The sequence below is a fragment of the Camelus bactrianus genome, chromosome 7, assembly GCF_048773025.1.
Source record: "Camelus bactrianus isolate YW-2024 breed Bactrian camel chromosome 7, ASM4877302v1, whole genome shotgun sequence".
NCBI classification, from domain to species: Eukaryota; Metazoa; Chordata; class Mammalia; order Artiodactyla; family Camelidae; genus Camelus; species Camelus bactrianus.
In genome coordinates, this window is record NC_133545.1 from 13,294,334 (window position 1) to 13,306,491 (window position 12,158).

General features: G+C 36.0%; 1 protein-coding gene and 1 pseudogene across 2 annotated transcripts in view; one reads left to right on the forward strand and one right to left on the reverse strand.

Moving 5' to 3' along the window:
• Positions 1–12,158, reverse strand: part of IFT56 (intraflagellar transport 56) — a 34,424-nt gene that overhangs the window by 15,346 nt on the left and 6,920 nt on the right. For both annotated transcript variants that reach the window (XM_010947481.3, XM_045510996.2), the window contains exons 6-9: positions 10,660–10,805; positions 9,547–9,718; positions 3,601–3,675; positions 80–182 (exon numbers count right to left, since the gene is read on the reverse strand). In XM_010947481.3, coding sequence (XP_010945783.1) covers positions 80–182; positions 3,601–3,675; positions 9,547–9,718; positions 10,660–10,805 — 496 coding nt within the window. The remainder of the gene's footprint in view (positions 1–79; positions 183–3,600; positions 3,676–9,546; positions 9,719–10,659; positions 10,806–12,158) is intronic.
• LOC105063175 (large ribosomal subunit protein eL36 pseudogene) lies at positions 5,618–7,143 on the forward strand (annotated as a pseudogene).

The window sequence follows — 12,158 nt, forward strand, 5'->3', positions numbered from 1 at the left end:
GTTAAGCAAGTAGTTCAGTTAGAAACTAAATGTTCTAAAATATCTCATTATAGGCAAGACCAAGACAAATTTCTGTTACCTTGACGAAGGTAGTAAATCACTAAGTTTAGCCTAGCTTCAGGAATGACATCAACTAGGGGAGGCAAAACCTGCAAAGCCCCTTCACCTCCTCGGAAAACAACCTAAGGACAGAGAAACTCTGTTATTATGGCAATAAGTGTGAGTATATTTACTGGTGGAAATATTCAACGAGCTGTCACTTACAACAGTTATTATTCTTTGAAAGGATAAATATATTACTGAAAGAAGGTCATGTGTATATAGAGAGAGCTTCAAAAATATATTTATCTAAACTATAAGAAATAGAATAAAGGCATAACCCTATTGCATACATTTCCTTTTCTCTTCAAAAGAACTGCAGATGGGAACTCTAGTCAATATCTTGTAGTAACTTATGGTAAAAAGAATATGAAAACAAATATATATATGTTCATGTATGACTGAAGTATTATGCTGTAGACCAAAAATTGACACAACATTGTAAACTGAGTATACTTCAATTTAAAAATATATAGTTAAAAAAATATATATACATACATATATAAAGAAAGACAGAAAATTCTTAAAGTACCCGAGAATTAAATGAAACTTTCTTCTAGACAGATATTCTACATCAAAAACTCCACGAAGGAATTTATAAACACTTACTCCACCTAGATCTTGTTTCTGAATCAATCAATCATTCTATTTCATTAGTCCTGGTCCTACTAGGACAAAGGGTTTAAACCTGCACAAAGGTTTCTGCTCTCTTGAAGTCGTCCACTTGGTGCCACTGTTCCCTCTGGATAGCACCCTATTTTTCTCCTTTCTTTCAATGCCACACTTCATAAGTATGTGGCTCACTGTTTCAACGTTCTTCTCATCCTCTCACTCCTTAACCTCCCAGGAAACTGGCTTCTGCTTTCTGCACACTAGTAAATTTACTCTACAAGTCACAAATTAACCTCTTTAACGAAATTCAATGGACTTCTCTGTCCTCTTGCTCTGTGACGTACCTGCAGTTTGACACTGATGGCCATAGCATGACAACAGCACTATTTAGTGAATGTTTGCTATATGCTGGACGCTGTTTCCAAGCACCTTATACACATTACCTCATTTCATCTTCACAAGGAATAAGGGAGGTACTGTAATTTCCCTTACTCTACATCTGAGAACATGGAGACTCACCAATGTTTAGTAACTTGCCCAAGTTACAAAGCTAGTATATCATGTAGCTTGCTTTTGACCCCAGGTCTGACCGTAAAAGTTGATGCTAATAACAAAAATTTACATTGCTTAATATTTTTCAGATTTTGTTTAAACTATAAAAGTAATCTGTATTCATTGGAAAAAAACCTTACATACAGTATTATAAAAGGAAAAAGGAAAATTTCCATATTCTCACTTTTCTCTTTAATCCCACCCTCCAGGGATAATTCCTGTCACTAGCTAATATGCACCTTCCAGACATATGTATATAAAAAGGTTCTTTACTCTGGCTGTATATTATATCCACTTGGGAAACTTTTAAGAAAAGTACTGTTAGCTGAACCATAGCCCAACCATTCAATAAAAATCTCTGCAGGGTGAAGTCCATCCATCATTATTTTTATAAGTCTATTTAAAATGTGTAGTTGTAAATGACATTACATTTGGAAGCAATCTAAGTGGCCATCAACAGATGAACGGATAAAGAAGATGCAGTATATCTATACAATGGAATACTACTCAGCTCTAAAAAAAGAACACATTTTGCCATTTGCAGAAACATGGATGGACTTGGAGGGCATTATGCTAAGTGAAATAAGTCAGATAGAGAAAGACAAATACTGTATTATATCACTTATATGTGTAATCTAAAAAATACAATAAACTAGTGAATATAACAAAAAAGGAGCAGACTCACAGATACAGAGAACAAACTTGTGGTTACCAGTGGGAAGGAGGAAGAGGGGCAATATAGGGGTGGAGGAATGGGAGGCACAAACTATTGGGTGTAAGACAGGCTACAAGGATGTACTATACAACACAAAGAATATATAGTTAATATTTTGTAATAACTGTAAACAGAGTATAATTTAAAAATTAAACTAAAAATTAAAAAAAAATTTTAATGACATTACAGTTGACCCTTGAACAACAGTTGGGGATATTTAGGAGGCTGTCCCTCCACACAGTCAAAATCTGAGTATGATTTACAGTTGGCCAGCCACATCTGTGGTTCCTCTGCATCCCAGGATTCAACCAACCTCAGATTGTGCAGTGTTTACTATTGAAAAAAATCCATGTATAAGTGGACTTATGCAGTTCAAATCTGAAGTGTTTAAGGGTCAACTGTACATTATCAGGGTGCTTTTTCTTGCCTGCCCTTTCTTGTGTTATTTATTTTTCCTCCAGCCCCTTAAAGACAAATGCTCTCTTGAAGCCATACTTTTCTGTTTTTAACCCTTTCTTCAGCAATCACTTCTCTTATGAAAACTCCTAAACCCATCTTAATCTCTTTTTAAGTTTAATTTCCAGACTACTCTCTCTAACACATCATTCTCCACAAAAATTAATCTGGCTTTAATTTATAAATCCGATTAGAAGTGAAAAGATTAGAGGCAGAAGCTCATAATAAAAAATAACCACAGAAAACTCTATCTGTGGTAGAGGCCTGAGTTAGAGGAGGAATGGAATAAATATAAGACATTGCCAACAAACAATGAATAGGATTAAGTGATGGAGTAGATATCAGAGATACAAGGGAGGAGAGAATCTAAAACAGCTATGGTTTTCAGCAGGCATAATGGGAGACTTGGTGCTAAAGAACGATGTAGAGGAATCAGAAGGAAAAGGTGTAGTTATTTTTATTATTGTCAGCTTTAGATGAGGAATCTGAAACTCAGCAATACTAAATAATTTGCTCAATGTCCCCAGGTGTCTCAGTTGAACACAGCTGCTTGGCACCCACTATACTGTGAGATCAATAGAATCAAACTTCAAACTTAATCTGAATCTCTCTCTCTCTCTTTGTTTTTTTTTTTTTTGGTTTTGTTAAGTAATGGCCATCATAATCCAGCCCTAAACCTAACCGCCCCTTTACTTTTTCACGAAGTGAAACTTTACTTTTCACTATACCCCAGTGCAAACTTTGTTCTAGTAAATTCAGTCTGCTCACAACCTTTCACATATGTTTCCCTCACTCTAACTCTATATCCTTGTCTCAAATGAAGCCTCTAAATTCCAGCTCAAGTTTTACTTTCACCAGGATGTCCTTCACATTTATTCTAACCCAAAAGAATGTGCTCCTTTGTCTTTGCTGAAATGAACACTTGGATCTACGCTGCCTTACACTTCTTTCTAAACGTTAAGTATGCATTCCTGCCCTCCTAATAAGGATTTGCTTGAGGAGAGGATCTGATATCTTAAGCTCATTCTCTCTCCTCCACAGCAAGGAGTTCACCTGGAGTCGAGAAAGATTTGTTGAGACATCCCCTACATTCATCTTTCTAACTGCTGTGATGTATCGAAGTAGGGTAGGACTCAAGTCAGTCAAGACGGGAAACTATTATTCACCAGATTATGCCTGATGAGTTCTTTAGCAAATTCAAAGGAAGAAGAAGCGTTGTCCATCAAGCTTTTGAGTTCTGCCTGAAATTAAAAAAGGAAAGGCTTATGAAAATGACAAGTGTATCGTTCTTCCATCACATATAAAACATTACAACGACTTACAGTTCACAAAGAATTTGACATGCTATTTCATTTGTTCTGCAGGACTCTAAGAAATAGTCAATGTAACTATTATTATCCTCATTTAACAGATGAGAACATTGGGGCTTATAAATATTAAGTGATTGAACCTTATACTAAGCAGTAAGTTGAAACCTGAACCCAAGTCTGAAGACTACTAGAGTTAGTTTTTTTCTTTCAGGGTCAAATGTGCTAAAGGAGCTAAACTTTTAACAACTCAGGATGATTCTTTGATCTGACCATTCCACCTATTTCCTGAATTTTCATAGCATCGGGTTATCCTGCTCCTTTAACACCCCTTAGAACAAATGGTCAGCCATTACCACAGTGTCTTCACCGACAACCCTAGGCTCACTAAGCCCCTTCCCCAGCTTCCTGCTATTCCCATCTTGCCAATCTATAATTTTGAGTAATCCTCCTCACCTCCTTCTTTGACTTCCATCAGCGGGAAGCTAAGCTTTTCTGGATCAAATAATTAAATTCTTGATTGTTCTCACTAAGCACTACAAACTTGTTCTACCTGATGTCACATGGGAGTGCATGCCTGTTCAGCAATCCTCTTACTAAACTCTTCTCTTGTTCACAGAAGCAATTCCTACATCCTGGGTAACATTAGGCTAGATCAGCAGTTTTCAAGCTTTCTCATCTCAAGATCTCTTTTATAATCTTCATAAGTATTAAGGACCGAAAGAAATTTTGTTTTTGTGGGTTATAGCCATCAATAGTTATTGTATTAGAAATTAAAACAGAAATTTTAAGTATTCAATTAATCAAAAGTAATAGTAAGCCCATCACACATTAACACAAATAACACATTTTTCATTTAAAAAAACCCCTGTGTTTACCAAAACAAAAATTATATAAGAAGAGTGGTACTGTTTCACATTTTTGTGAGTCTCTTTACTGTCTGGTTTAACAGATGACAGCTAGATCGGCATATCTGTACCTGCAATCAATCTATTTTGAAATCACGTTGTCTCTGGAAAACTTCACTGCACACTTGAGCGAATGAAAGTGAAAAGACAAAACCTTTTAATATTATGAGGATAGCTTTGATCTCAGGTAGGGCCTGCCAGGACTAACGGTGAGGCAAGTGAGATGCCCAGGGCACAGAATGTAAGCAGCACTCACTACACATGAAAAGATTATCAACATCGTTAGTCACCAGGGAAATATAAATCGATATTATGAGATGCCACTTCATATCCACTGGGATGGCTAGAATACAAAAATCAGAGAATAACAACCATTGACAAGGATGTAAAGAAACTGAAACTCATACATTGTTAGTGGGAATGTAAACTAGTACAGTTACTTCGGAAGACAATCTGGCGGTTCCTCAACTAAATATTGAGTTATCATATGACCCAGCAATTCCACTCCTAAGTATATACCCAAGAGAAATGAAAATATGTCCAAAAACATGTATACAAATGTATATAGCAGTATTATTCATAAGAAGAAGAAGGTGGAAACAACCCAAATATCCATCAGCTTGACAACTGGAAAAAGAAATGTAGTGTACCCATAAAAATAAATGAAGTTCTAAAACATGCTATAACATGATGAACCTTGTAAACATTATGCCAAGTAAATGAAGCCAGTCATAAAAGATCACATATTATATGCTTCCTTTTATATGAAATACATAAAATAGGCAAGTTTATAGAGACAGAAAGTAGATTACAGTTGCTTGGGGCTGGGAGAAGGGGGGAATAAGGGTTGACAGCTAAAGGGCATGGAGTTTCTTTCTGAGATAACAAATGTTCTAAAATTGACTGTGGTAAAGATTGCACATAGCTGTGAATATGCAAAAAACCATCGAATTACATACTTTAAAAGGATGAACTGTATGGTATGTTAGTTATATCAATAAAGCTGTTAAAACATAAAACTATAAATAGAAGCTGTAGGTCATCTTAACTATGTTAGAGAGAAAATGACCTTTCTAAAAGCATGACAACATGATAGAAACCATGTAGGAAATATTCCTCATCAAACAAATGCTTTTATGTTCAAATTTTCTGTGTCCTATCTTTAAAATATATATTAGGATTTTTGCCTGTTCAATCTAATTTACCTTTGTCTTTTAATTGAGAAATTAAACTTTTTAATTATAATATAACCACAGATAATTTGGATTTGAAAAAGGCAGAACAATAAGGCTTTTGAAAGATAATGTCAGAGAATGTGATTTGGGCTAGGAAATCATTTCTTAAAATACAGAAGGCACTAAACATAAAGAAAAAGACAAATTTAACTGTTTTGGCCTACAAAATCTTTGATAATTGCTAATATTTACTGAGAATTCACTGTGTATATCAAGGACTTTATATACATCACAGAAACCTACAATAATTCAGTATCATTATTATTTTGCATATTTTGCAGATGATGCTTCAGGAGGTTAAGTAGTTCACCAAAAGCCACATGGCTAGTAAGCTAGCACTGGAATTCGGGTCTACCTGATTTCACAGCTCCTGCTCTTATTCACTACCTGGAGGCCTTCCCACTTTGAGGGGTAAGGTTTCTTTACCCTCTGAAACCAGTGTTCTCTTTTCCTTTCCCCAGCATCCCATATTCATGACTTCTGTTTCTTCATCATCTACTTGTCAAACCTCCACCATATCCTTTAGGGCAATTTCCAGTCCAAGTGATTACTCATTCGCTCTGTATCTCCCTGGCATCTAGCTTCAACACCCAATAATAATGATTCCCTAACCAAAGTAGGAAATGCCAGTTATGAAATCCAATGGTTTTTTTCTCAGTCTTCATCTATATTGACCTCTTTTGAATCTCCTCCTTTAAATGTGTTTCTCCCTTAACTTGTTGGTTATATTTTAAATTCTCACTCAACCATTACTTATTTGGCATCAACTTCATGTGTGCCTGGTCCTAGGATACAAATGTCAAAAAGACATTCTCAACCCTGAGTGAGTTTATCTAGATTAAAGATAATTAAAGCAGGTAAGTGAGGCTCTGTGACACATAGGATCTGACGCCATCTGGACCCTCAGGGCCCCAGTGCAGTCAGGGCCGAGGCTCTGTGCTACCCAACAGCTGTGAGTCTCAACAAGGTGACCAAGAATGTGAGCAAGTCCAGGCACAGCCATTGTAGCCAGTGCCTCATCAAGTAATCAAGTGCAGCGGGACGTGATCTGAGAGGCGTGCAGCTTCGCCCCTTACGAGTGACTTACCGCGGAGCTGCTCAAGGTCTCCAAGGACAAGCAGGCCCTCAAGTTCATCAAGAAAAGGGTGGGGACACACAACCACGCCAAAAAGGAGATAGAGGAGCTGACTAATGTCCTAGCAGCCATGAGGAAAGCAGCAGCCAAGAAGGACAGAGCCCCTCCCCTCTGGGTAAAATAAAACTTCTTCAGAAAAAAAAAAGATAATTAGACAACTACAAAATAATAAGCATGATTATATATATATATACACACACACACACATATATGTATAAAATCGTACATAATAGCTATATTATTACCAACTATCTATTGGTAAGATATAATAACCATATTATTATAACCATATCATGGTCATATATAAATATAATCATGCTTATTATTCAGTAGCTATAGCATTAGGTGTACATATGAATTAAGAACAAAGAGGAATGTACATCTAAATTTGCAGTCAGTTTTAGTGGTTAAGTCTATGGGCTTTAGAGTCAGGGTTTGAGACCTGAATTTCTCACCTGTTAGTTGTATAACTTTGGGCAAGTTATTCAAAGTACTGTCAGATTAAGTGAATCACTACAGATTATTACTTTCATGCTTACTATAGAAGAGTAGAATGCTTTGGTGTTTGAGGAAAGAATGAACCATATAATATAGAGCTCATCACAAAAGTTACTAGAGGAATGCCTGCTTTTAAATGGTTTAATAAAATCATAAGTAAACACAAACTATATCCTATTGCTATCTCACCAAAAAGCTTCTCAGGTTGTATCTGACATAGTCATCTACTGCAGGAGAAGATTATAAAATCAATATGTGAACTGCATGGACACAATTTCAAACGAAAAAACATGCCTTTGGGGGTGGAAAGTGCAGTCTGATGTCCTGACTTGGACAGCGCTAGACCTACAGCATATTGGTTTGCCGTGCCACCCATACCAGACTATGGAAAGAACACGTCAGACGAAATGCAAACATTTAATAGGTTGGACCTTATAACACAATTGGCAAAGTCCTCAAGAATGACTCAAGGTAGAAAGGAAAGAATACATTTCTTTTCTTTGTTCTAACCAAAAGGTGAAAACCCTAATGAGATCAAATTACAAATCCAGTTTACTATTGAACTGCTGATGCTGGGAACTGGTCAATTAGGCAGACTCAAGGGACTCTAGTTGAAATAAATATTTCCAAGAATGTATTTTATATAATACATAAAGGGACTGCTCCATTGCTTACTAAGAAATTTAACTGACAGGCATTTCTTTATCGACATAAGCCATGAAAAGTGAATCTGGGCATGCGCTCTCCATCCCATCCTCTCCCCCGCCAACTGCTAAACACTGTTTCACTCAGCAGCTGAATCTCCTGTTATTGTGAAGCATGGTAACAGTGTTCCCTGCTATTACACAATACATTTTGCTTTGATAAAGTAGCTAATTTTCTGGTTTCAGTTTCTTTCCTTCCTCTGCCTACTCTAGGGTGGTATGATGCCACTTAAACTGCTTTTTGGGCAAGGTGAGATTTTAGAACTTTGACACAAGCAGACATTTTATATTTAAATTTTGGTGGCTTCTGATATCAACTGAAATAATAATCAAGGAAGTAATTTCCAAGCATGGCTCCCTCAGGGCTAACCTAAAACTATCTGTACATAAATTATATTATAGATACATATACCTGAATCTGTATATAGATAAAATATAGAACATGCTACCTATATATCTATTTATAGCTCTACTTATATCTATATCTATATGTATGTATATGTGTGTGTATAGTTAATAATGTATGGCCTCCTGTACCCTCTGAGTTTCCTATAAAAAGAGAGCCATAACAGAATTTACCCACAGAATTGTCAGGGAAACTAAATCATGGATACAAAGCACTTAGCACAGTACTTACAAGGTAACAAGTTTCTGAGTACTTATTAATGTCTGCCACTATAGCCTCTCAGGGTAACCTGAAAGGAGACACTGAAGTATGCCAAGCAGAGAAAGATATTCCAGGAAGTGAGAATGTTGTGCAAAGCTATGGTAGGAGAAGATGGGTGTATGAACAAACTCATTGGCTGGCCTAGAGAGAAAAACACTAGAGGCAGAGAAATTACTTACAGAACTAAAATAAGAGATGAGGAATGCCTGAACTAGAGCAGTGGCAAAGGAGAAGAGGGGACAGATAAAAGAGACATCTAGGACACAGGACTGATAGGAACTGGTGGATGATGAGACGGAAGATGAAGGAGAAGAGAATGATGGACATCCTAGGTTTCTGATTACATGTTGATGACTTTGAGCCACAAACATATTTTAGGGGAAAAAAGCAGAAGTGTTTGGTTTTGACATATTTAAGTTAATGTAAGGCATAGATCATCTACAGTATATTAGACACACATAGAACATTCAGAAGTCAACACTGTTTTTAGAATATCTGTTAAATATAAACATACAATTAGGTTCTTACAGAATCACACTGGCAATAACAAAGGGATATTAATCAAGAGTAACAGACAACAGAGGTTTCTGAATAATCTGTGAAGTGTGGGGTAACTCAAGTTGGAATGAAGTAAGTTAAAAACAAATTTCATCACTACCTCAGCTGCTTTGCCGTTGTAAAGGCGAAAGTGATTACAGGCCTTGAGATTGAGTGCGATGGTACTATCAGGGATTTGCTGAAGATAAACAGCCAGAACTTCTTGAGACACATCATAGTAATCCAACTTGTAGTAGCAAAGGGCCACGTAAACATTGAGGGCAAGGTATTCCCTATAAGATGAAAGAATTAAGGGTTAACAATTTAAGTCTACTTCATAGAAATGTTGTCAAACTACAGTCTTTCTTAATGACTCAAATGAACAGCAAGGCAAAAAGGACATTTCTTCTCTTAAAGAAAGAAGGCAATACAATCAGTGTAGTATTTTTCTTTTTGTATTATAGTATTTGGGTGTTTTGATACAAGCAGAGTGAAAGATGACAACTAGAGGAGAAAGGGAAAAGTTTAACTCCTCCCTGTTCATGTAAAAAAAAAAACTAGCATAATCTGTAATTAAGCATAAATGCAAATAAGCAGACACCATACAGAGGACGGACAGACAAGGCAAGGAGAGCTGATAACTGAGAATGGGAACGGGTAGGAGATTGAGAGGGTAAAGCAAAAGAAGGGACAAGGGAGTCGCTGAAATATTCCGGGGATGCAGGAGAGAGGCCCAGTGGGCAGAGATAAAGTGGAATATTCATTCTTCAGAATGGTTTGCTTCTAATTTTGTCAGCAAGTTACCTACAGTGTAACTACAACATGAAAATGATACGACTAGATCATGCATTTTCAATAGGTGTGATATCACCCCCAAAGGGGCAAACATTGGTTCTTACGGAGAAGTAGAAAATTGTGCTCATTTTATGTATAAAGCATAGATACATGTACAGTACATAAACAGATATACCGCACATCTACGGTAGTAAAATTTCATGGGAGGGCAATTAGTCGGGAGAAAAGTCTAAGATGGCTTCTTGGAAGGGTGATAAAGAAATAAAGGTGGAAAAACCCTGATCTAGACTATAAGGAGTTCTTAATCTCACCAGATTATTAGCTAAACAGATTTGAACACAAGGTGACACTAGCTCCAAAGGATACTGGGTCCTCAGCCAAACTAGGTACAGAAGAAACTAACAAAATGAGATTTCAAGGAGGCATAAAGGACACAGACCTGTTATCTAGAAGTATTCGCTTATAAATATCAATAGCTTCTTGGTAGTGAGATCGCATATAGTGGATTGAAGCCAAACTGAGTTGATCTTCTGTGACATCCTGAAGATTCTGATGAAAGTTCATCAACTTCTTCTCATCTTTAAACTAAAATTGTAAGAGAGGAAAAAAAATTATAAGAAAGAAAAAGAAAAAAAGATGAAAAATTGTAAGAGAGAAAAAGTGTGAAGATTCCCATCAGAGAACTCAACACAGAGATGCTAGCTCCTCCTTCTCCTCCAGCCATGTGTCTCTGTGTTCTCCCTCTTCCCCTTCTGCTCCCTGTCTGCTTTCTCCCTCCTTCAGAGAAAGAATGAAAACAGCCTTATGAATGAAAATAGCTGAGCCTTAGCAACGGAAAGCCTGCAAGCTACCCCTAATATTAATTACTTGACCCCCATCTTCCTCTTACCTTCTTTTTCTTTTCTATGTCTTTGTATTTTCTCCCTTTCCTTGTTTTGCATGTCCCTTTATTTTTTTTTACATGCTGTTTATAAGAGAGAAATTTAAAATAGAAGGACAGAGAAAGGTAGAAAGTAAAAGGCTATAAAAAGATGTAATAGGCAAACACTAACCAAAAGAGAGCTGGCATAACTACACAAATATGACAAACTAGTCTTTACATGAAGAGAGATTTTTAGAGATAAAGAGATATTTCATAAAGCTAAACATTTTAATTCACTAAATGGACATAACAATTCTAAACGTGTATGCAAATGTGTATGCAAAAACTGAGAGTCTACAAAAACTGAAAGAACTAAACAGAGAGAGAGAATTATAATGTGAAAATTTTAAATGCACCAAAAATAATTATTTTCAAATATTGCTTGTGGATGATTAGATAAACTTTCTGCAAAATAATTCAGAAATATTAATTCAAAGTTTTAAGTTTTTATTGTTCATACTCAAAACTCAGTAAGTCTATTTCTAGGATGTTAGAATTACATTTTTATTTTATTTATTTATTTATTTAATTTTTTTTTTGAGGTACAGTCAGTTTACAATGCTGTGTCAATTTCTGGCGTACAGCACAATGCTTCAGTCATACATGAATTCATACATATATTCATTTTCATGTTCTTTTTCACCATAAGCTACTACAAGATATTGAATACACTTCCCTATGCTATATAGTATAAACTTGTTTATCTATTTTATATATACCAGTCAGTATCTGCAAATCTCAAACTCCCAGTTTATTCTTTCCCACCCTCCTCCCCACTGGCAACCACAAGTCTGTATAGAATTACATTTTTATGATTGAAATTAAAAAACAACCTAGAAGTCAAACAACTAGGAAACGCTGAATAAGTTATGGCACATGCACGTGATGCACTGCTATAAAAATTTATAATTTTGAAGACTAGTGACTCAGAGATATGCTCATATAATAAAGATAAGTTAAAAAAAGCAGAATACAAAAATACATTCTCAGCATGAATCCCATTCTGGAAAACAAAC